General features: G+C 40.5%; 1 protein-coding gene and 1 long non-coding RNA gene across 3 annotated transcripts; both read left to right on the top strand.

The window, feature by feature from the left end:
• Positions 1-1,200: 1,200 nt before the first annotated feature.
• Positions 1,201-3,706, top strand: LOC146618648 (uncharacterized). Its single transcript, XR_014906798.1, has 3 exons — positions 1,201-1,295; positions 2,987-3,057; positions 3,158-3,706. It is a non-coding gene; the product is annotated as an uncharacterized LOC146618648 (long non-coding RNA).
• Positions 3,707-3,750: 44 nt separating this feature from the next.
• On the top strand, positions 3,751-6,436 carry LOC146618647 (uncharacterized). Of its 2 annotated transcripts, none has more exons than XM_085371009.1 (4): positions 3,751-5,123; positions 5,422-5,580; positions 5,662-5,715; positions 6,145-6,436. In XM_085371009.1, the coding sequence occupies exons 1-4, from the start codon at positions 3,914-3,916 to the stop codon at positions 6,390-6,392; spliced, it is 1,671 nt and encodes a 556-aa protein (XP_085227135.1). In that variant the 5' UTR covers positions 3,751-3,913; the 3' UTR covers positions 6,393-6,436. The 2 variants fall into 2 exon arrangements, with proteins under 2 accessions (XP_085227135.1, XP_085227134.1); XM_085371008.1 differs by having other exon boundaries at positions 5,659-5,715.
• Positions 6,437-25,616: the final 19,180 nt, after the last annotated feature.

The raw sequence follows: 25,616 nt of genomic DNA, 5'->3' as shown, positions 1-25,616 counted from the left end.
TTCATGGTGACATCACTCTGGTTTTAGGAGGGGTCTTCTCGTATGTCTTGACAGTTTGACCTACAGCATGCAGAGCTGACTGCATGTGCTTTGTTTCTATGTTGAAATTTTTTGAAACTCAGGCTTGAACATTAAGATAGATAGTACTATACAACTTCTTAACTTGTTTTAGGCACTTTTTACTGCTTTAGTGCATGGGCTCTCTCTGGCTGTGTACTCTGGCTTCTTCCCACAGTCCAAAGATGTAGCTTATGGGGTTAGGTTAACTGGTGATTCAAAACTGCCCTTTGGTGTGAATGCAAATGCTTGTCCTTCCATGTTAGACTGGTGATCTGTCCAGGTTGTACTGCCCTATGGTAGCTGGTATAGGCCCCAAAACTGCTACCCCACAATCCTGATAAGGATAAGTGGAAGAGGGTGGATGATTGCAAAGGAATCAGTTGTTAACTATTGTAGCCAGTATTTTTTTCAGAAGAAAACATTTCTTGAGTGAAAAGCCCCCCCCCCCCCCCCCCCCCCCCCCCCCACACACACACACACACACATGCAAATTAAAGACAGAAGCACAGGCCTGCCCAGTACAGTTGCAAGAAGAGCACTTGGTCTAATCTTTGTGCCATCTTTTCTTTGTTGCAGGATCTTGATGAAGAAATGCCTCAGCAAGGCTCAGAAGCCATGCATTCTTCTTCAGTGCAAGATTTTGAAGAGGTAACATTGACCTAGGACAGATTTTAATGAATGTTTCTCATGCACGATGTGTACCTTACGCTATTTGCCGATAGTGAAATGGTCTATTCATCCTCTTGAGTGATGCATTTTTAGTAACTGTCAGATTACTGTTCTTTTGTCTTCATTCTCTATCTGTTACACACGAAGACTGAGACCAGCCAGATTCAGAAGACTGTGAGCTGCCTAAAGCCGCAACCAAACAGCTTTCCAAACAATGATCTGGACCTGAAACATCCAGAGCCTGAAAGGGTAAATATAATCCAGTGTACCACTTAATGAACTAATAATTTAATCTATCATCATTCTTTATGGATGCTGTGTGTGTGTGTGTGTTTGGCAGTCACCTGGGTGTGATGTGATTTACATGGACGAAGTTTATTAGTTGATATCTGCAACTGAATTGAAAACACACCTTTCCAACTGTCCAAAACAAATAAATGTTGCAATATTTTGCTAACAGTGTCACAATCATCGTCTGGTGTGCACAACAATATCATCTTTGGACAAGTGCATTCAGTGTGTGGGACCGGTTTCCTCCCTCAAGTGGCTTGGCTTTAAGTGCAAAGGTGAGACATTTAGTGAATAGGTACAGTGTATAGTAAAAAGCATTAATAGAGTTCAACAAGTTAAGACGTGCTGAAATGAACACTGCTCCCTTTTTAATTAATGGGTGGTCACGTCTAATTAAAGAAATGCAGTATTACCTCATTGGTGCAGGACCTTGTAAAAATGGTATACTTGGGATTGTCCTCAATTCCCCATTCCATAACATAAACTGCTCAAAATAATAAAGGGAACACTTAAACAATGCGATGTTACTCCAAGTCAGTCACACTTCTGTGAAATCAAACTGTTCACTTAGGAAGTAACACTGACAACCAGTTTCACATGCTGTTTTGCAAATAGAGTAGACAACAAGTGGAAATTATAGTCAATTCACCATAATAAAGGACTGGTTCTGCAGGTGGTGACCACAGACCACTTCTCAGCACCTATGCTTTCTGGCTGATGTTATGGTCACTTTTGAATGCTGGCGGTGATTTCATTTTAGTGGTAGCATGAGACAGTCTACAACCCACACAAGGGGCTCAGGTAGTGCAGCTCATCTAGCGTAGCACATCAATGTGAGCTGTGGCAAGAAGGTTTGCTGTGTCTGTTAGTGTAGTGTCCAGAGCATGGAGGTGCTACCTGGATGTGGAGTAGGCCATAGGAGGGCAACAACCCAGCAGCAGGACCGCTACCTCCACCTTTGTGCAAGGAGGAACAAGAGGAGCCCTGCAAAATGACCTCAAACAGGCCACAAATGTGCATCTGTCTGCTCAAATGGTCAGAAACTGACTTCATGAGGGTGGCTTGAGGGTCCAGCATCCACAGGTGGGGATTGAGCTTGCAGTCCAACACCATGCAGGATGTTTGGCATTTGCCAGAAAACACAAAGTTTGGCAACTTCAGCACGGGCACCCTATGCTCCTCACAGCTGAAAGGAGGTTCAAACTGAGCACGTGACAGTCTGGAGATGCCGTGGGGAATGTTCTGCTGCCTGCAACATCCTCCAGCATGATCATATTGGCAGTGGGTCAGTAATGGTGAGGGGTGGCATTTCTGTGCCTGCCAGAGAGCCTGACTGTCATTGGGTAACAAGATGAGGTCCTCGGACCCTTTGTGAGACCACATGCTGGTGCATTTGGCCCTGGGGTCCACCTAATGCGAGACGACACTGGGCCTCATGTGGCTGGAGTATGTCAGCAGTTCCTCCATGACAAAGGCATTGATGCTATGGACTGGCCCGCCTGTTCCCCAGACCTGAATCCAATTGAGCACATCTGGGACATCATGTCTCACTCCATCCACCACAAACTGTCCAGGGGTTGGCAGATGCTTTAGTCCAGGTCTTGGAGGAGATCCTTCAGGAGACCATCCGCCACCTCATCCCGAGCATGCCCAGGCATTGTAGGGAAGTCGTACAGGCATCTGGAGGCCACACACATTCAACTACACACTTTCATGCCACTCAACTACCTAAAGAACAAAGTATTTAATAAGAATAATTCCTTCATTCACATCTGGGATGTCCTTTTTTTGGGGGGGGGGAGGGGGATTAGCAGTGTATGTGTAGTCATTAAAATATCCTTAATGTGAACAGTTTTTTTTTTTTTTTTTTTTTCAGCATTTGACATTACTGCAATGCTTTGACAAAAAACTACTTCACTTAAATAGAACTGCAAAGCTAAATTAAGTCTATCAAAATGTGTTTCAGTTTGTTTAGGGGTCTGGCACAAATCTTGCCTTGCAAAATTGGCAAATCAGAATTGCCACCAGTCAACACAGGTGTGTATCCCATTCATATTTGGCTTGACTTTTTTTCAGTTTATTTTTTACCTGTCTAAAGTATTGATCAATTAAAGAAACTTTTGTTCTTACATTCCAGAAAGAAGAAATTTCTGAATATTCAGGGGAGGATGGATTGCCACATTCAGTTCTGGATCAAATATCAAGCGATGATGATGGCAACCACAGCATATCAGAAGAAGAATATGTGCCAGATTCAGAGTCATATGATGAAGATTCAGATGAAGACATCTCATTATTGCCAAGCACATCAAAAGGTCTGCTATGCCAAGATGACATCTCCAAAGCGCATGAACAATCAGATTCAACGAATTTAATCCACAACTTGACAAAGGACAAGCCACAAGATAAAAGTGAGCTTTGCGAAACTGAATCAGAAAAAATGACTTTAAGTAAAAGAAATTACTGCTATTTTTGTGGCAAACCACAAGCTAAAATTTCCCGCCACCTGAAAACGCACAAAACGGCTCCTGATGTTGTGCATGCATTTTCCCTGCCTAGAGACTCAAACGAGCGTAAAAGTCTGTTAGAGAAATTGAGAAATAAGGGAAATTTTAAGCATAATGCTGCAGTTTTGCATGGTGGAGTGGGACCACTGAAAGTGAAGAGAAGACCCAAGATTAAAGCAGTAGAGGGAAAGTTTGCTCATTGCTTGTATTGTCAAGGGATGTATGTTCGCAAGGATCTTTGGAGACATGTCCGCAGATGTCCTAACAAACCAAAAGATGACACGGATAAAGAACCTGGAAGAACCAAAGTACTCGGCCTGGCTTTAACTCTGGAGTCTCAGTGTTATCCGCAGGTGTCAAGTGGAGTCTGGAAGGTTCTTGCTGTTATGAAACAAGATGAGATTGCCTCAGCTGTGCGAAATGACTTTACTGTTATTCAGTTTGCCCAGTCCCTCTACAATAAACATGGACAAGACCCTACAAAGTATGATTATATACGACAGAAGCTTCGTGAAGCGGGACGTTTGTTGTTGTGTCTGCGCACAGAATTCTCAGTGCATAACATGGAAGAAGCTATTAAGCCTGCTAATTTCCAGAGAGTTGTGCAAGCAGTAAAGAAAGTTTCAGGTTTTGATGAAGAGACACTGTCATACAAAACTCCAAGCCTTGCGCTGAAACTGGGACATACACTGCATAAAATGTCTGACATTATCCATTGTCGTGCCCTCATGACAGAGGATGAAGCCCTAATCAAGTCCACTGATGCGTTCAAGAAGTTGTATGTCTCCAAATGGTCTGAGATGGTGTCTCACCGTGCCTTGAACACATTGAGTGAGGCAAAGTTTAACAAGCCATCAACATTGCCCTTTACAGAAGATGTTCGGATTCTCCATCACTACCTTCAAAAATCTGCAGAAAGTGCCTTTTGCAGCTTGGAGAACGAAGCCACAGCTCAGAATTATGCCCAACTTGCACAAGTTACACTCTCACAAATCATTGTGTTCAACCGAAGACGTTCTGGAGAGGTTTCAAAGATGCGCCTCAAAAGTTTTCTTGAAAGAGACAAAACAGCACTCCACACAGATGTTGCCATGGGGCTCTCAGAAATGGAACAGAGACTCTGTAACTATTTCTGTAGAATAGAAATAATGGGAAAAAGGGACAGAAATGTTCCAGTTCTGCTAACACCAAGCATGCTGGATGCTCTGTCACTACTGGTTAGTAGGAGGCCTGACTGTGGTATTTGTGCCACTAATATCTACCTCTTTGCAAGACCCCGATCAATGAGTCATTACAGAGGAATGGACTCCTTGCGTGTTCATGCACACCAGTGTGGAGCAAAGCAGCCTGAGTATCTAAGATCGACACAGCTCAGAAAACATGTTGCCACACTCTCACAAGTCCTTAATTTGAAAAACAACGAACTTGATCAGGTTGCAGATTTCCTGGGTCATGATATCCGCGTTCACCGCGAATTCTACAGATTACCAGTTCCCACAACACAGCTGGCCAAGATTTCCAAACTGCTTTTAACACTGGAAAAAGGACAACTTTCCCAGATCCAGGGGAAATCACTGGATGAGATCAAAATAGAAGGTTTGTATTGAAAGGAGCAAATATTAGGGCAGTAGTTGAATATTATGCTTTATCAACAGAATTAAAACCTAAAAGCACAGACCATTCTGTTAAATGTCCATGATTTAAGGTTCTTGAAGTCTATTGTTTCATCACTTTGCAACATTTGGCAAACTGCAGAGTGGTGGCCTTAAATAGTAAAACTATGTACTATAATTTCCAGTATTTGTTCTGTATTTTGTCATATCTCGTTGTTAATGTGAGGTTTTTGGGGGGTTTGTGTTTGGTTTTTTGGGGGGGTTTTCCCACAATTTCTCAGATGAAATTGCATTAAGTGATGCTGAAACAAAGGACAGTGAGAGTGAATCAGATGATGATGACACAGCACTCACAATGTTGGCGTGTGGCACCAGTGAGCCTGTACATGCAGTAGCTGATTCCACAAACACAGCGCAGCTCCAAGACACTGTAGATTGTGGTAAGTTACCACTAGCTTGGTTTCTGTGGATAAAATGTTTGTTACAAATATTAAAACTTAATCAAATTGTGTAATCAGCAGATGAAGGACCACTCACAATGCCTGCAGCAAGTGAGACTGCTGCTCCCTCTGAAGGTAAGGGGTGCAGTTGGTTCTCTAAGCTTATTATTGTTTCATCACTTTGCAACATATGGCAAACTGCAGAGTGGTGGCAAAAAGTCACTTGGATGAGTGACAAAATGTTTCTCCCACTGAAAACGCTACGTCCAGATTAACAGAATCAACGTTTTGGGATTTACTTACCTGGATGATTGAGCATGCATCAAGAGACTTTTATTCAACTTTTTATTCAGTCTTTTATTCACAGCGGAACACTAAATGTCTCATTTTAGAAATTTGATAAATTTTCAAAGAGAATTTTAGCTCGTTTTGATATTGATGGTAGCAACACATTTCAGAAGTTAGTACAGGGTAGCATCCATTCTTTTAACCACCAAATGTTTTTTGTTTTTTTTGTTTGGTTTTTTGTTTGTTTTAACTACTACTACTTTATATATCTTCCAGAGAAAAATGCTGCTCAATCCCACAATTCCCGAAGAGCTCCCAAAAACATGTGGTCCAAGGCTGAGGTTGCTGCAGTGATGAGGCATTTTAAAGACCACATAAACGAAGGGAAACTAGCCACCAAAAATGAATGCAGTCATTGCAAATTGGTAGAAGATCCGGTGTTGGCAGGAAGAACAGTTCAAAACATAAGAGATTTTGTAAGAAACAGAGGATTAACTGCAAAAAGGCAGAAAAAAATGAACTAAAATAACTGTTTAGAGAGCTGTGGTTTTACATCTTGGTCAGATTGCCAATTGTTGTTAACACTGATGTTCTGTTTAAAGAAAAAAAAGTTCTTGTTAAATACAGAAGTAGTTTGTATTTCATAATTTTTACATTTAATTTATTTAGGGTTTTTTTTGACGGGTTATATTTAAAATAAAAAATTATAAATGCATATTTTCTCCCCTTAATATTTACCTTTAAACTATTAAAATTCATTTTAAATGTTTTTAATTTTTCTGTTTTCTATATTTTTATATTTCTGTGGGAAGCGTGGGCATTTTTGTCCATAGATTTCTTTTTTTATTTATGGTTAAAATTAATGTTCAGATCCAAGAACACTAATAAAATGATGTTCCAGTAATCCTGTGTCCTGTCAGATGTGTATTCATGGTAATGATGAGCTATTTACATATTACATCATTGTCCCTTTAAAGACCCAATATTGTTTTTTTTTGGACCTCATAAAACACATTGTTGTCAAGTGGACAATGTCTCCAGAAAACACAATAGAGTCTGGTTGGTGTGTATCAGTGTATCTAGACTTCTATAGGGAGTGTATGAGGTCTGAAGTGACCCAAATTTTTTTCAGATTTTTTCGAACACTTTAACCTCGCTCCCTTGGCTCTAAGTCCTTTCAAAAGGGTAGTCCACTTAAACCACCACCGGGCGGATTGACGTAGTATAGTCCCGCCATACCACATAGACCCGTATGTGTGTGTGTGTGTGTGTGTGTGAGATCAAGATGTGACCCTGTGAAGACTCCCCAAAGCTGGTGCCAGGCGTCTAGCAGATCTATCAAAACAAAAGGCTCTTATACTTAAAGAGATATACGTGTGTTTGCTAAACCATATATCAGCAAGAGAAGATACGACCTCTCCTAGGAGGTGTGTGATCCACGCCAGAACACTCTGTAGAGGAGTGAACGCACTCCCCTCTTCATGCTACACAGAGTTGTTACAGACCTCCTAGGATGAGACATTCTTTCAATCTACAAATGATTATACACCTCTAAGCATATATGGTTAAATATTTCTAAGCATAAATGACAATCAACAATACAAAACCTAACAGACAGCAGGTCCAAGAGAGTGTATCATCAGGTTGTAACAACATGAGATAAATCTTTATTTTACAGGTATATGACAGGATTGTAGGCAAACACTAACCACAATTGTATTAGTTAGCAACTACATAAAAACCTCATCACAAGTAACACATTCATAATTTATCATCTTGGCTGCAGACTAAACTGTACATTTTGTGTTTTATGTTTTATGTACAGGTCCACACCTTTCATTCAACTCTAATTTAAATATGTGGGAAGAACATATAACAGGACTACTAAACTGTATTACATTATCAGATCATTATATTTACAGTACAGCTATTATTCAAAACTTTTCCTGTCTCAAAATGGGCCTTCGGATGGTGGCTACACACTACACTGAACGTGATTGGCCTGATGGCAATCGACGATGGACTCTGTGTTACTGTACAGAGGAGTATGCATTTCTATTGTTATTTCAACTCATTTCATAAATTTAAAAAAGTGTATTACATGACTGACTATGTGAACTCCCACCGCCAAAAAGGAAAACAAAAAAAGTTCAAAGAAATATGTTTGGTGATTTTCCATTAGGTTTTTAAGATTCAGGATCATGTTACTGTATTTATGGATTTGGAGACTGCACAATGAAATAAGAGCTGTAGCACTTTGTGCCACCAAAGGATGAATCTGGTAAAAAGGAAAGACGGTGCTCCAAAATCTGGTGGTAGAGCAGTGAGCCACTTCCCAGATAGCAGCAGGCTGTGGGACTGGGGTTTAATAACCACTTGATCACTGATTTTTACTTTCCACAATAATTAGTTAACACAACAAAATACACCTTTCAGCTTTTCATGAATTTGGAACCTGGGTTTGCTTGGATCCATTTAAATATGCCTGTCTCTAAAGGGTCAACTTCTGTTGTTTAAATGAACTATAAATGAGACAGACATGACAGTCAACACAAAAAGGTTCAGACATTTTTCATAGTGCATGTTTGAGGTGTATTTTTTTTATTTCTAAAAAGTAATTTATTTGACATAATTAACTGGACTACATACTGAACTTAGAGGACAGAAACAAAGGATCGATCCGATACCAATGCAGGCTTTGGTAATACATAGGACAGTTTTCACAACATTAACATGCACAGTGAGTGTTTTTCAGTCAAAGTGTGTTTTCATTGTTTTAATCAATAATGAAGTCACACTGCAGGAACGATATTCAGTCATGTTCATGTTTACTCTTCCAACCACCATGCTGCACTTCCTGGTTTGGGCCAACTGAGAAATTTTATAGCAAAGTAAAGGCTGACTGGTTTCTGCTGTTGGCTGATTTGCTTTATGCCGCAGTTTTGCTTTTTTCTTCTTCTTCTTTTTTTCTTTGTTTGTTTGTTTGGTCAGTTTACCTTTTGTGAAGAGTTAAATCAATGTGCAACACCTCGAGTTATGTGTTTAGAAATGCATACAGCAGGCCTTTTAAATAACATAGAGATACAGTCACTGTCGTAACTGTTATTTCTGTTTTGATTTGAATATTCCCATCACTGTCTTTACTGAGATTTGGGTAAAATGAGGTTAGTCAGCTTTCTCTGTGTCTCTGGTGCAAAAACTGCTGACCCCCTAAAGTGTTTTGTACTGGCTTCGGTCGTTGCTGTGCTTTTTGGAAGTCGAATTTCCCAGAGGAACCCACCCGAGGGATTAATAAAGTTCTATCTTATCTTATCTTATCTTAATGCTTCATTTAATGTTTGGGATCATCTGGGTTATGAGTGAACAATGGACAGTTGTTTCATGGGAAGGGATTACAGGGGACCACATGTCCACCAAAACAATAACCTCAACAAATGATCATGAAAATCTCTCCAATAGTGCACAGCATGTGTTGCACATTAAAGCCCTTTACATGGCATACTTTAGTCCCATGTAAACAGGATGAGCAAAATGTAATCTGGAATAATTACCTTGGTGTCTTCTATAGTTTTTTCTTTCAGATTCCTTAACTTTCGCATATATATAATAATTTCAATAATTTAACACATAGTCAGATAAGTCACAGGGCTATAATATAAAAGAAAATGTACACAGAAGACCTTTCAGTTCACATTATCCTTGCATAACTGTCCGGCAGGCCTGTGCACCGTGTCCGTCAATATCACATAGTTTATGCATTTCCCACATGAGTGCAGAGTGGACAGAGGAATGGGAAGGGGGCTGATGAAGTAAAATTTCAGTGATGGAGTCGATGGGACACAGTGGATGGGAATGATTAGAGAAATCCAGTTCCACACAAGCTCACAATTTTTTTATTGTACTTAAGAAACATTGCATTACTTAAAGATTGGTTGCTAAAGTAGCTGAAAGCACAGTTGCACTAAGGATAAAAGTTCAGCGCAGCAGAAAAACAGTTCAACTACATTATAAAACAAAATCAAATTTGTGATCAGCAGCATCACAGAAGGTTCAGTTTATTTGCTTTTCTTTCATATTAAGGAATAAAACTGCCTCAGACGCACAGGCCTACAGACCGGCCAGCAGCTTCCAGTAACCACTACGGAAAAATGTTACATTTTAATGGGGGCTGTGCGAGAAAATAAAATGAAATAAAAAAGAAAACACAGTTACAGTCAATTATTCCTATAATTAATTTGTACTGAAATCAAATCAGATTAATATTTTTCTATTGCAAACAATAAATCAGAATTACATTTAAGTTTTATTTTGGGATTTAACACAAACCTAACAATAATCTATAAGAATTATCACTCAGCTCTGGATGTCTGTTTAGATTCATGGAACATTTTGACCTTTTTTTGCCATTTTCTGCAGAAATCTTGTTCGGTGCAAGCGTGCTGCCACACGTACACAACAACAAAGTTAGCAACTTTTGAAGCATTAAGCAAGTGAAGTGCAGCATTGAGCAGCACTAGATTACTGCTTTAAGAATCCCTTTAAGGAATGCATTGATTAAAGTGTCAATATGACCATGCAGTTTAAGAGGAAGTGCAGCACACAAGTACATTAGTAGGAAATGTATAACCACAGGCTGAAACTTGATTCGGCTGTGTTTTGATAGCACAGTGTTAATTTGTATTGATGACATTATACTATCCTGAAACATTTACTTACAGTATCTTGAGAGATAGAACAAGATAGAAAACGATACATGGTTAGTTTACTTGCCAGTGATGCTGAAAGTTGCTGAAGTTGATCATCTCTGTACAGGCTGTCAGTGCTGATTAGTCAAATATGATGTAACTCTGATGTTTTCTCCCAAATCTAAGCTGGTTCATTCTCATATTGTCCCCCTCTCTCATTCTCGGTCTCTCTCACACACACACATACACACACACAGCGGGGATTAGTCACTTCTCAGTGGAAACTTAAACAGACAGTCAACCACTTAACCTGCCTAATAGGAGTGATTTCCAGTGTAAGATTTCATTTAGCAACTGATGACAAGCTTTGCATTACTCCTCCCAACAGAAATAAGGAAGATAGAGACATTGTTGCCACAGAAACCTGGAACGAGACACTCCAGCATTTGCATAGAGCTTAATTTGATCTACTTGAGATTGCAACCTCCTTCCACTTGATGTAATTAAACCGAGAGATGTGACTAATTAAGTTGACGGTGAGAAACGAGAACATGGCAAAGGCGGCTGATGTACCGGCAGACGATAGTAAATATTGACAAGGGACGTTGATTGGGAGCGAACAGTATTACTGGGTGAGGACTGTAGCAATGTCAGGATAGTCATCATACACACAGATAATGTGAATGTCGTGTTGTGCACCGTCCACGTTTGTGTAAATGCCGCGTGCGTGAGCAAATTATTACTAAAAACAGAATGCGATGATTTGCAAATCTCATAAACCCATAAAAACTCATTTTGAATTTGATGACAGCAGTAGGTCTCAAAAAAAGTTGAGACTGAGCAGCGAAAGGCTGGAAAAGTAAATGGTACTAAAAGAAACAGCTGGAGATGCATAATGCAACTAATTAGGTTAAAAGACTACAGATCTGTAACATGATGGGTGTAAAGAACATCTTAGAGAGGCAGAGCTTCACAGAGGTAAAGATGAGCAGAGGTTCACCACAGAGTAAAAACTTTAAATATCTCATCAGCTGCAGTGCATCATATCATCAAAAGATTCAGATAATCTGGAGAAATCTCTGTGTGCAAAGGACAAGGCTGAAAATCAATACCAGATGCTGATGATTATGTGATGGAAATCATTGCATGGTTTCAGGAACGCTTCCAGAATTCGCTGTCTGAACACAGTTCAAAATGAAATCCATAAATACAGGTTAAAGTTCTGAAATTGGCAGCTTGAACATGTGGAAAGGCACCATCGCTGTAGAAAGGTAAATACAGGTTTTATATACAGGTATTAGAGCAACATGTGCTCCGATCCAAATTACAATTTTCAAGGAAGGCCTTGCATATTTACAAAAGCATGACTTCATAGGAGAAGAGTTCGGATGCTGAATTGGCTTGCCTGCGGTCCAGACCTTTCACCATTTAAAATCCTGTATCAGACAAGAGTGAGACAACATTCCTCTCCCCAAAATCTAACAGCTGGTCTCCTCAGTTCCCAGATGTTTATGGACTGCCTCTAAAAGAAGAGGGAATCACATATCACATCACATATTCAACAATCATTGGATATGTGAGACTGGCAGTGAAGCTGAGGAAATCTATGCAAATCTTTGGAGCAAGTATAGGCAAATTTGCGGTGCTGATCAACAGCATTTTGTAAGTCCTGACATATGAAGCCACAGTAAAGACTGGAAATCACACTACACTATGATTGTGTGTTATCTAACATTCACCTCATAAAACCCAAATCTGCTATTATGTAAACGGCTCCAACAAAGAACGAGGGCTCACAACGAGGCCGAATCTGCTAAATCACACTAGGACATGCATGTAGCTCGAAGATGCTGTTATGACTGACTGAAAGGCTCCTGGCTGGGCGGTTTGTTAGTTTAGGGTTGCAGTTATCTCCCCCTAACAAGTGCAGCACAGAAATAAGATGGGAACAGCTCCATACCATGGTTAAATGTGACACATTCTGATTGATGTCACTGATTGAACCTGCTAGAGCAGGGACGTCATATTCATTTTACACCACAGGCCACATATAGGCCATTTTGATTTAAATTCTCCTTTCTTTCAGTTTAAAGAAGTTTAACTAGACATTTAGTCCCTGAGAGATTTTAATAAAGGATAATAAGTGCAATTTCAATAACACATCTCTGTAGTAAATAAAATAAATCTATCAACACGACTCTCTGGGCTTAAATTGTATGAAATAAATGTGTAAAGTTACAGAAAATGTTCTGCTAGCACATTGGCCAGACTGTCCTGTAATTATAAGACAAAATGTTTTTGTTAATTTCTCTGAAAATGTCCTTTTATTTAGAAAAAAAAAACGCAGGACAGAACTTTTATATCATTTAATGGTATCTCTTGGTTAATAACCATGGTGAAAGGTCACACACCCCGCGTTAGAGGATCCTCAAAAGTCACACATGCACACGTGTAATCAAAGCGCATGTATATCTCATTGACAAGAATAAGCATGCGTTGTACTTTTGCATGCCTTACATTTGGTCTCATATGAGCACACTGTATGCCTTTAAATGAGAGCCTCTGAACCTGTTGCACACACTCATATGCCCGTACGAGCGGCCTGCTTATTACTGTAACATTTGGCAGATGTGTTTTCCCAGATGAAATTCTTGGGCCAATCTGTGCAGAGCCCAGAGGCCTCGTTCACTTCATTTAGAGCTTTTATGATGCTGCAGCAGACGGAGAGACTTTAAAAGTACATAAAAGAACAGATGTTAATATGAGCGTTGCTGGTCTGCTCCAACACGTTCTCCCTATCTGGCTGTATCTATTTGTTTATCAACCTTCATGTGACGTCGATCGCATTTGTGTACAGCGATGTTTTCCGGAGATTCAAAAAAAACCAAAACACCCTCACACATTTATTTTAATACTGCCTCTTTCAAATGAATTCAAGTGCATTATACACATGTACATTAGATATAATCGCTGAATGTGATTCATTGAGTGTCACGATCCTGGGTCTTAGGACCCAGTGTTTTGAGTTTTAGTTCATTTTGATGTTTATAGTATGTTTAGCTCATTAGGCCTCCTATGTTGATTTGCTTATTAGTTCCCCCTTGTGTTTCAACCCATGTTAAGTCTCCCCTGCCCTTCATGTCTCTCTGTGCCCCCTCTGTTCTGTTTATGGTGTGTCTTTGCATGTTTGAGTTTCTTGTTTTCTGTCACCCTGCATTGTGCATTATGTTCTCATGGTTGGTCTTTTGTTACTCCCTCTAGTCTAGTCTCTTGTGTTCAAAGCTGAGTATTTCCCTCTGTGTATTTTGGTTCTTAGACCTCTGCCTTATGGTTTGTCTCTGTTTCTTAGTTGCTGTCTCCACTGTGTCTAGTTCGCGTCTCTGTGTGATACTTCCTGTTTTACTTTGAAGGTCCATGCCTCATGTGAGTGTTTCTAGTTTTGCGTCTCTGTCTCGTCCAGTCCTGATTTCTCCCAGCTGTGCCCTCCTTCTGTGTCTCATTCCCTCGTTATCCCTCTGTGTATTTAAGCCCTGTGTTTCTCTTTGTCAGTGTCGTAGTCCCCATCATAGCTGTGTGATTTTTCCCTGTGGCTCCTTGTGCTTTAGTTTTTCCAGTTTAGTTTATTTTGTATTGTTTTTCGTGTCCCACTCCACGCCAGCAATAAAGCTGTGTTTTTTGAGTTTACCTTTTGTCTCTGTGAGTTTGCGTTTGGGTCCTCTCCTGCCTGCCACACAGCCGAATCATGACATTGAGCTTCAATGGAGCCACTCAGCAAAGCAGAGCAGGCAGCACCCACGCACACTTTTACCTTTAATTGAATTTTAATCTGTGTTTGCGGTCACAAATCATGCAGCGCGGGGTAATTATCTATTAACGATAATGTTATTGGATTTACATGGAAATGCCAAGCCAGCAAACTGAACTTGTGGTGTGGTCATGAGCAGACAGTGTAATCAGCAGATGCTGCTGGCTGGGCAGTGGCTTTTGTTTCTGGAACGGTAGCTGACAGAGAGGGTTTCTCGTGTGCAGCGAGCAGATACAAGACAATGGCAACCCTGCCTCCATGCTGCCCATCTTCCTGTGATACATGTCTGTTTTTCTCTGTGTCTGCATCTCTCTGCCACCCCCTTGCTGCTCTCTCCCTCTCCGTGTCCTCCAGTGGTCTCATTAGGGCGGGACTGTGAAGGGAAGGTGAGATGGTTACTGTGACAACAGCTGGGCTGTCCACCAGCGTGTCCTCTGTTGTTGACTTGGCTGTCTCTGACCACTACTGTGTGTTTTTTAACATCACCGGTTTTATTCAGCGGAAGACCTCGGTGCGAACTGTGAGGAGGCGCTATCTGACCTCTGAAGTGGCTGCAAATTTTACCAGGGTTTTAGTCAAATGCCCCCCTGTGATTTTACCTGCACCCTGCGATTTGATTTTTAGTTATTTTAACAGCAAACTGAAGAAAAGCCTTGATTCCGTTGCTCCACTCACCACCAAAAAGATTAACGTAAAACATGCATCACCCTGGAGAAACGAAGAAGTCAAAAAACTCAAAAGAAATTGCAGGGCAGCAGAAAGGAGATGGAGGAAAAATAAAAATAATATCAACCATCAAATATTTTCCGAGCAACTTAAAATGTACAATAATACATTAAGGAAGTCAAGAAATTCATACTTCGCCAAAATAATCAGTATTAACAAAAATAATCCCAAGGTCCTCTTTTCCACCATAGATCATTTATTTAACCCTGATTTTAACAGCTCCAAAAGAACCCCCACAGACTCGCTCTGTGAGCAGTTTGCAGACCACTTCAGGGGAAAGATCAGCGCCATCAGATCTGATATTTTATCTAATCGCGATATGATTGTAAACACATCTGAGGGCTCGATTGTACCTGAGGAGACACTGGACAGCTTTGTCCTGGTTAATGCTGAGAACTTTCAGAAGGTTTTCTCCACAGTGAGACCCACCACATGTCTTTTAGATCCAATTCCTTCTTCACTCTTTAAAACACTTTATGGATTTTTTGAGGCTGAGCTTTTATACATGATGAATTGCTCTCTTCAGTTGGGTGTCTTCCCTGCTGCCTTTAAAACGGCGGTGGTGAGGCCCCTTCTGAAGAAGAGCAATTTGGATTGTAATGATTTTAATAACTACAGACCTGTATCCAACTTACCATTTTAAGTAAAGTCTTAGAAAAACTTGTTTTTACTCAGATTACTGATTTTCTCAATGATAGACAGATCCTGGAGATATTCCAGTCTGGATTTAGGGTGAACCACAGCACAGAGACTGCTCTCCTAAAGGTTTTAAATGATCTTAGATGTAACTGGGACGCCCAAAAGCTCTCAGTCCTGGTGCTACTGGATCTAAGCGCAGCCTTTGATACAGTAGACCACGCTGTTCTTTTAAACAGACTAAAACACATGGTGGGCCTCTCTGGTGCTGTACACAACTGGTTCACTTCCTATCTCTCTGACAGATCTTTTATGGTGAGTATGGATACATGCTCCTCTAAGATCCATAAAATGACATGTGGTGTGCCTCAAGGGTCGGTTCTAGGCCCTGTACTTTTTAATTTGTATATGTTGCCTCTCGGCAGTGTCATCAGGAGGCATGGAGTGAACTTCCACAGTTACGCTGATGACACGCAGCTGTACATCTCCGTGTCTCCTGATGACACCAGACCAATGGATGCCCTTTTTAACTGTATCTTGGATATAAGATCTTGGATGGCAGAAAACTTTTTACAGCTTAACCAGGACAAAACTGAAGTTTTAATTGTCGGTCCTGAGGCTCAGAGAGAGAAACTCTTGTCTAAATTAGAGGCATTTTCACTATGTCCTTCGCTACAAGTGAAAAACCTGGGCGTTATTTTTGACTCTGAGCTTGGTTTTATCCCACATGTTAAACATGTGACCAAAATTGGATTTTATCATCTAAAAAATATAGCCAGAGTCCGCCCTATTCTCTCTCGGGCCAACACGGAGATGCTGATGCATGCTTTTATTACCAGTCGCATTGATTACTGTAATGCCCTGCTCTCTGGTCTTCCTAAGAAGAATATTTCAACTTTACAACTCTTGCAAAACTCGGCAGCTCGTGTGCTGACGAAGACCAGAGGGCGGGCCCACATTACACCGGTTTTAGAATCGCTGCACTGGCTCCCTGTGTGTTTCAGGATCGATTTTAAAGTTCTTTTATTGGTTTTTAAATGTCTTAATGGTCTTGGGCCTTCTTATCTCTCAGATCTGCTTTTACCATACGAACCCTCGTGGACCCTGAGGTCCTCTGGCACTGGCCTTTTGATTGTCCCTAAAGTCAGGACACATACTCACGGAGAGGCAGCTTTTCAGTGGTATGGTCCTCGTCTGTGGAACAGCCTGCCGGAGGAGCTCAGGGCAGCAGAGAACGTACATGTTTTTAAGAACAGGCTCAAGACCCACCTTTTTAATTTAGCTTTCACCTAACGTTTATTTATTTTATGCTTATTTATTCTATCCTGTTATTTTATTATTAATTCAGGTTTTACCTAATATTTATTGATTTTATTCTTATCCATTTTTTAATCTTCTTACTCTATTTATATTTATATTGTAACCCGTTCTTATTTATTTTATCGGTGTAGAATTCATTAGAAATAAATTGTCGAAAATAACTTGTTTTGTCAGCTCCAGTAGATTTTTTTGATGCTCTTCTGGATTTAGCAACTGAAGTGTGCTACATGGCTGATTTCCAGCCAGAGATACTATAACACTAGTATTATTCATTCACTAAATGAAACTAATCAGTATCCTCACCTTAAATGTAAAACGGTGCCTGCTACTCTTGATCTAATGATGACGCTGAACACAACAACAGCTCAGCACCAGGCCAACACAGTGCACTGCTGCAAACTTCGTCACAACACTGCAAAATATCCAGCACAGCACGCACTAAACTGTCTGGCATTTTCATGCAATTCCTAAATAACAGAACATTAGCATTCTTCACATTTCTTTGCAAGATGTTTTGCAAAAATGTAACTCAGAAACACACAATATATATATACCTCCACTACCTGATTTCAAAACTCAGAAAAAAAAAGTTTAAAAATGCATTACAACATCACATATACAATTTAAATGTCCAGTTTTCAACATTTTTAAAAACTATGTCTATGTTAAAAATGATCAAATGCCACCAAACGCTCTCACCTTTCTCTCTTTTCTTTCCTTTCGTACTTCGTTCTCCATCTCTCAGTGTTGCGCATTAACCTCACTCCGGAAAAATACAAAAAGCTGTAAATCACCCAGAAATATTATATGTGTTGAGGTATTTGCAAGTTGCATTTAAAATTCACCGATACGCAAACAGTATGACTGATTATCTGACCTCTACCGCAGCACTAGCTAAATGCTACAGCTGCAACTTTATTTATATCTGTACCATGAATGGACTGCACGGATGAGAACGAATAAAATGACTTATCTTCTTCATAGTGAGCAAGTATCTCAGCACACAAAAAAATAACTCATTTGACAGTAAAATGCATGAATCTGCCTTCACAATTTCATTTCTCATTAACGAAAGGTGCTAGAACACCATTCTGGATCATTCTAACTCACCTGGAACACCTGGTGATAATTGCTTACTTAGTTAGCAAGCTACATCCATAAACTGTATGGATGCGTCACACGGACACAGATAGCTGCTGATTAGAGCTGAGTAACATCCCAAATAAAATACTAGAATTTCACCCACACATCTTAAAACGAACCACGCAGCTGATAATAACATAGCATAGCGATGCTTCAAGATTGTCTTTTGGAGATAGGTTCATATATCAGTAACAATACATAAAAACAGAAAATTTAAATAATTACGTATTACGTGCGATTTACGTAATTTAAGTATCGAGTTCTAAAAAGCTTCTGTATCATATAAACTCATAGTTCCTTTGACATGTTGACTTCCAAACCCTGATGCCTTTCATGCAGCTGGCACATTCCCAGGTTATAGCAGTTCTGCCCTAATTTAAAGAGTGTGCATGTGTCCTAATGCTGATTGACCCGCAGGTATCGTGTTCATCCCAAGGGGAACTACTAGATTGTAAACATATAGCAGCTTGAACTACTCTGGCCACTCTGTAACCTTATACACAGTTGTATAAGGAGCCACGAGCATGGCTTGTCTCTTATCAATGTCATTGTCTTAGCAAACAAAAGGGATCATTATACCGGTGCTGAGAATGTTTCTATTCTGAGTTAATGGGTCACATAGTGTAAAGGCAACCTGATCCTCCTTTGGGTGGCGAAAGGAGTAAGCTGAAGGCTGACATTTTGCTGATGATAGGCCAGTCTGTGTTTTGTTGTAAGAGACGCTGGGCTTCACAGGCGTTGTCAAAACAAGAGACCCCATCCTGAGGGATTACCCGGCCTGTCTGCACACACGCCAGGGACAGGGTTGACCAGAGGGACAGCCGGGGTTGTGTGTGTGTGTGTTTGCACGTGTGTGGAAGGTGCTGAATGGAGGAAACGTAGCTAAAGGAGAATATGCCACTTCCTGTCAGTGTTGATATTTTGATGTGAGAATTTTTAACACCATTGGAGTATGTTTCAGTTAATCACAGAAAGAGCTTGACTGGATGTAGATTATGGGGAAATTACACTGCCTACTGAAGCATACTGCGTATTGTTACCTACAGTGTTGGGAAGGTTACTTTTAAAATGTATTCCACTACAGATTACAGAATACATGCCCCAAAATGTATTTTGTAACCTATTCCGTTAAGTTACTCAATGTTATTAACGTATTCTGAATACTTTGGATTACTTAATATATTGTCATAGTTTTACAACTACATAATGTACTATTGTTGTGTGATTTATTACTATTACTGAAGGCTACTCGCCATGCTAGTTAGTCTAACATTCTGCAGTCTATAAACTAACCTCAGGTAACAGGAAACTAACAATATTAGCTCGATGGCGAGTGGCCTTCAGTAATAGTAATAAATCACACAGCAATAGTACATTGAAGATGCTGAAATGGGACATAACCCAGGTAGCTACCACAACTAAAACAAGGTAGTTGCAGTAGGCTAACGTTAGTTTTTTAAAAAGAACTTACTTTCAGATGTTCTTTAAGGGTTGGAGTTGGAGTCTTTTGAGCTGAGAGCATCTTGGTTGCTGGCATTGAACGGTCACAGTAGTTCCAAGTAAGAAATGCATTCCTGCCCGTGCACTGCTGTTGTGCTGGCTCCAGGTCATTGTGTAACTGACGCCACCAACATTAACAGGATGCTTACATTAGAGCCTCTTATTTCGTGTTTTGTTTGGAGTTACCAAAAGTAGAGAGGGGATAGCCTAACATATAAAACAGGAAAAGACAGCCGTGTAGTCCATTTATTTTAGCAAACTGTATTCTAATTATCACCTTTTTTAACAGTAACTGTAACGAAATACAGTTACTCATATTTTGTATTTTAAATACGTAACGTTGGCACATGTATTCCGTTACTTCCCAGCACTGGTTACCTACATCACATTATAGACACTTACACTTACTCACTATTACAACATTATGGAGTTAATATTTCACTTCATTAAGAGCTTCAGGTTCTTTTATTATGTCCCACTTTGTCTGATTTCCTTCTTTAACTTGTTTTACATTTTTCTTTTTGTCTTACCGTCAAATAAATAAATTACACATTCACGCCTTATTATTTGTGATTTTTTTTTATTAATATTTGTAATTTTAATTTTATACTGCATACGGTGCCGTGGAAAACTATTTTATCCCCTTCTTGATTTTCTTAGTTTTTCCATATTTGTCACACTCACATGTTTCATCAAACAAATTTTAATTTCAGACAAAAATAAATATCAAATGCAGTTTTTAAATTATGGTTTCATTTATTAAGTGAAAAAAGCTATCTAAACCCAAGTGACTGTATCAGAAAAAGTAATTGCCGTCTAAACCTAATAACTGGTTTTGCCACTCTAGGCAGCAAGAACTGCAATCAAGTTTTTGATAACTGGCAATGAGTCTTTCACATCCCTGTGGACGAACTTTGGCTCACTCTTCTTTGCAAAATTATTTTAATTCAGGCACATTAGAGAGTTTTAGTCCATAAACAGCCCATTTAAAGTCGTGCCAAAGAATCTCAATCTGATTTAAGTCCAGATTTTGACTATGCCACTCCAAAACCTTTTTTTTTTTGCAAGGCCACCATTGCTGTTATGTTTTATAGGACATGTTTGTCCTGCTACAGAACCCGAGTGTGCTTCAGCTTTAGGGCACAAACTAATGCTTGGACATCTGGAAGAAGTTAAGCAGCCCCAGACCTTTTCATGGCACTGTATATTGTATACATTACATGAAAAAACAGAGGGAAAAAAAAGAGTGCATTCCTGAACTGCATCATACATTTACTCCATTACGCTGTATTTTGGACCAATGCTTAACAGAGAATAAATGAATTTGAGGTGTCATGTGGGTCCTCTAAGTGCTGTGAAGTACTCAAGGAAGCTTAGGAAGGGAACCTATTTGCTTTCTCTAAAATCTAATTTCCCACTGTCTCCATTAAACTACTATACAACTCCATTAGCCATTTAACCCAAGATGATATCATTTTGTTTGAGACCTTAATTATAGTTTTCTTTGCAATTACTGACTGACTTGATCAACAAGGTTGTCCAATAAAAGCTTCCAGTTTTAGTGACCAACACATAGGATAGAATAACATAGGAGCCCGTGTCCTATAGGACTGTTTATGGTGAATACAAAGTGCTGATGGGTGTTGCAACTGTATGTTAAAGCACAAATAATGGAGCCAGATGGGACAGTTCGACATGCACATACATTTACATACAATCCATTTATAAGAAGCAGAGTTCATCAGAAGCTTTAACTTCCAAAATTTAAAATGCTTGCTCTTCTGTAGTTCCTGATTCATCTGTTCTTGGAGAAATGGGATGAGTGCAGTGCAAATGGGATAAATCACAACAATACAACTTCCACTGGTTTAACAGTGGCTGCCACCACTCTCATTAATATCTTTGATCTAATTTTATCATCCCCGCTGAAGCTGGCAGTAAAATAAAAAGCGCCAACAGATCCCATGCCAGTGTGAGTATCACAGTCAGAGGAGTCACGACCTTGACTGTGCAGTGCCATGAATTGTCTCACATGTGCTCCATTTCCTTCCTTATATGCACGCACCGATACATTGGCACATGCGAACACCCCCGCACAAAGACATGCACTGCAAGGCCAAGACTGCCTGCAGCAGCCCGGGGGCTTCATTGTCACATTTACTTACTGCTGTTTAGGCATCATGCTGGGGGGCTAAAACGAACTCTCTTCTCCTCCCCCAACCCACGCAGTGAACTCAAACCCCACTGAAATTGACTCTGCTCATGTCCAAAACATGGCTGTGGAGCCACTGAATGCTGTTATATAGTTATTGGATTTGTCATATGGATTTCTTTCCCTTGTGGCTGAAAATGGCCCTTTTTCTCCTTATAATTTTGGTTTGGGAGATTTTGTCAAATGAACTAAAATCAAATAAAGTTACACGATGGATGAACCAAAAAAGCCTGATTGGTGTTTCTAAAAGTGCAAACACATGCATATAATACAGTTTTATAGAGTGACTGTAGGTTACCACTTTAGTATCAGCTTGCAATGGGAGCACATCAGTCTTTGTGCCAATAAAGCTTTGGACCACAGCTTCATCTTCACTTGTGTTCATACAACTGGTACATTTGTGCATGTTCTGTGGAAGGTGCCTCGCAGTGCCCCCCAAAAAAGGCTTGCGAGCTGATGTTAAAGTGGACTGGTTCATCTCTGAAAGCATTTTTTGAAAAATACCAAAATCAAGACAAATAACATCAAACTGCTGCTCAGACATCAGCTTCAACAACTAAACAGTTTTCCTCTAGTAGAAAAACAGCAGCCATCTTGGTTTTCTCCAATATTTTTCTTTTGGCTTGTTCAGAATTGAAATTTTTGGTGGAAGCTGTTGCAACATTTTGCAACAGCTTCCAAAATGCGACACTGCAGCTGATGCGGAAAAGCAGAAGGCTCTGATTAGTAGGTCGGTCCTGCAGTGCAAAAACAGCTAATTACTCCTGTGATAACAAAGTCCTTTCTAGACACATGTTTCTACTCTGGGGACATCTTCGTGTAGGTGGTTTTAAACATTTGCTAAATTGTAGTTGCCTATTAACCCTTGTGATGTCCTCCCGATTTGTATGCAATTCGTGCCATCAGGGGTCAAAAGTGTCTCCACTTCATTTGACTGTTTTTTAAAGTATAAAGTATAAATTGTCAATCAATTCAGTGTTACACCTTAGTTTTACTTAAGACCAACGCATTAACACAAAATTTACCCAACATTTTACATTTTAGGGCCACCAGACCTTGTTTACAAAAAATACACCCTGTTTTTTAGCGAAAACAAATTGAGAAAATTAAATATTTAATTAAATTAAATATTTAAAAAAAATTAAATAAAAAAAAATTAAAAAAAAAAATCTCACTAAAGTTCAACACACAGAGTGATGTATGTTGAACTTTAGTGAGAATTCTTTTTTTGAACCATTTATAAATTTTAAATGGCAGCACATAATCACACCTGTGGTCCTCAGGGCTCAAAAATGACCCCGTTTGCTTTGACTGTTTATAAAGCAACAAGTATAAAATATCATCCATCTCTGTGTTTCAAGGTTTTATTCAACTTTATTCCAACTCATTGCCTGACAGTTTTCTATATTTTGGCATGGTAGGAGGGCATGAGTCTGAGTGAAGGCAAACTTTCATGAGGACAAAGGCGTGTCCATATTTGACCCAAGTGCAGGAGGAAGCTCAGGTTTATTCCTCTGCACTGGTCCCATCATGGACGGCATTCTTTCTGCAGTTGCAGGCCAAGGGGCATATACAGTAAACAAGCTGTTACAGGTGATTGTTTTCTTTTGGAAACCTGCAATGTTAGGGACAACTCGTGTCCTGACTGCAGGACAGACGGTTTGCCATCGCACAAGAGCATGTTCCATGTACAGCTGGACCTGCATCACATGCTGCCCATGTTTTGTCTCAAAGTTCCCTGGTTTACTTGGATGTTCTGTTGGAGGGGACAGAGTCCTTTGAAGGGGACTTGGTGCTCATACAGTCATATCAGTACCAGGATCTTACATCACAGCAGGAGAAACACCCACTTGTGTTTCAAGTCAAGTCAACACCAACACACACCATACACCTCAAATGGGAGCACGTTTGTGTCATGAACGACGATCATCTATTGTGTCTTTATCAAGAAATTATGTCCTTTTTGTGCTTCTATGATTAATCTTGTGTCACCTTTAAAACTTCTCTACCAGACTCAGGATGTCATAAACTGGCCGTAGCAACTCTACTGGATGCACGGCAGTAAGAATCAACACACCCACATATGCCTACAGCTGCATTCGGTCCATTTTTCTTCCTCTCTCGTTGTCCCTCCTTGTTCGTCATCGAGTTGGCTGTAGAGCAGGTCATCTGCTAATTGGATGGTTGTTGGTTCAATCTCTGTGTGCTCTAGTCTGGAGTTCTTACCAAGGTGTCCTTGGGCAAGTTACTGAACCCCAACTTGGTCTCTGATGCATCCATTGGCATGTGAACGTTAAAAAGAAGAATACAAGTAGAATACACTGTGTATAATGCTTTCAGTACTCGAGTAGAAAAGCCACTGAAGGAGTATGGGACCTGGCACATGTGCTTGGACTGTGGTAGATCATCTTTCTCTGAGGCACATGAGAGAGTCATGCATCGTCTGTCACTGGGAAGGTTAGAAGACCAGATCAGTGTTTCCTCACGTTACTGCAAATATTCCTCTGTCTCAGCTGATTCCTCTTTCCTGCTTGATTCTTTGTCTTCATCATAATTGAAATGGATGATGTGTAGTCCTCTGACACATCTTCTATTTCAGTTTCACATTCTGAAAATTCAAGAAACTTCAAGAAGCCCAGTCACTTTCTCTCCAAGCTCCTCAGACTACCATGTCCTGGATGCCTGAGAACCTACTTGAACATAGTTCAGATTCTTCATCACTTTTCTTCACTTCATAGCCTTCTTCCACTTCTGCAGGTGGCTGATGTGCTTTTTCAGAGAAAGGGTAGCATGTGCTCTAAATATTGACAATATTTTCTATATCTTCTAACCCTGGATCTTCCTGAACATTGATTCTCCCTTGTCACGGGCTGCGACGGCAGACCGTGGGGGAATGTGGGAAAGGAGGACCCAGGCGCGGAGCTCAAATTACAAGCAGTGCGTTTATTTACAGTGTGGTAGAAAGCAACAATGAATCCCAGTGTTATCCCCAGACTCCCGTGTTGTGTCCTCCTAGTGCTCTCTGCTCTCGTGTCAGCACCCCCCGGTGCTCGCTGCTCTCCAAGCCTTCCACGCTCCTCCTGCGGGAAACAATAGCGGCAGCTGTCAGGACACTCAGTAATGGCAGGCATACACTTATGGCAAAACCTAGACTGGGTAACTAACGTGGAGTCCCAAGCAATGATCCCGCGTCGGTGGGAGCTCCAAGACTCTCTAAAGTAGCTCCCCCGACGAGGCCTGATCAGTAGCAGGTGTGTGGCTTCGGGTGTGGCCAGTCCCCTAGCAGGGCCACACCCCCCCAGGCCTGACGGCGTCTATAAACAAGTACTCAGACACACAGCCACCCACACACACACACACATATGTACAAGCACAGAGAAGGGGAAGCAACACCAACAATACATAATAATAACACAGGTCCATGACTGCCCAGGGGTCCTGGGTCTCCCAGTCCCTGGACCCTGACAGTACCCCCCCTCTAAGGGTCGGCTCCCGACGACCCAAAAACACAAACCAAAAACAACAGCACAACCAACCCAGGGCGGGAGGTCCAGGACGGAGGGCCAGAAAAAAACAAGCAAAAACCCCCAAAGAAAACAACCCCCCCAAGGTCACAGTCCCAGAGTCCGACCGCGCATCCCGCAGCGGAGCAACAAAAAGAAAAAACGCCACAAAAACAGTCTCAGGCGGCCCATCAACATAACAAAAGAGTTCAGGGGGC

The sequence above is a fragment of the Diplotaxodon limnothrissa genome, linkage group LG14 (genome assembly GCF_057381915.1).
Source record: "Diplotaxodon limnothrissa isolate DT_005_m linkage group LG14, D_limnothrissa_male_GT1.1, whole genome shotgun sequence".
In the NCBI taxonomy this organism is placed as follows: Eukaryota; Metazoa; Chordata; class Actinopteri; order Cichliformes; family Cichlidae; genus Diplotaxodon; species Diplotaxodon limnothrissa.
The sequence above is the reverse complement of the archived record's forward strand: the minus strand, read 5'-3'. Positions and strand labels throughout refer to the sequence as shown.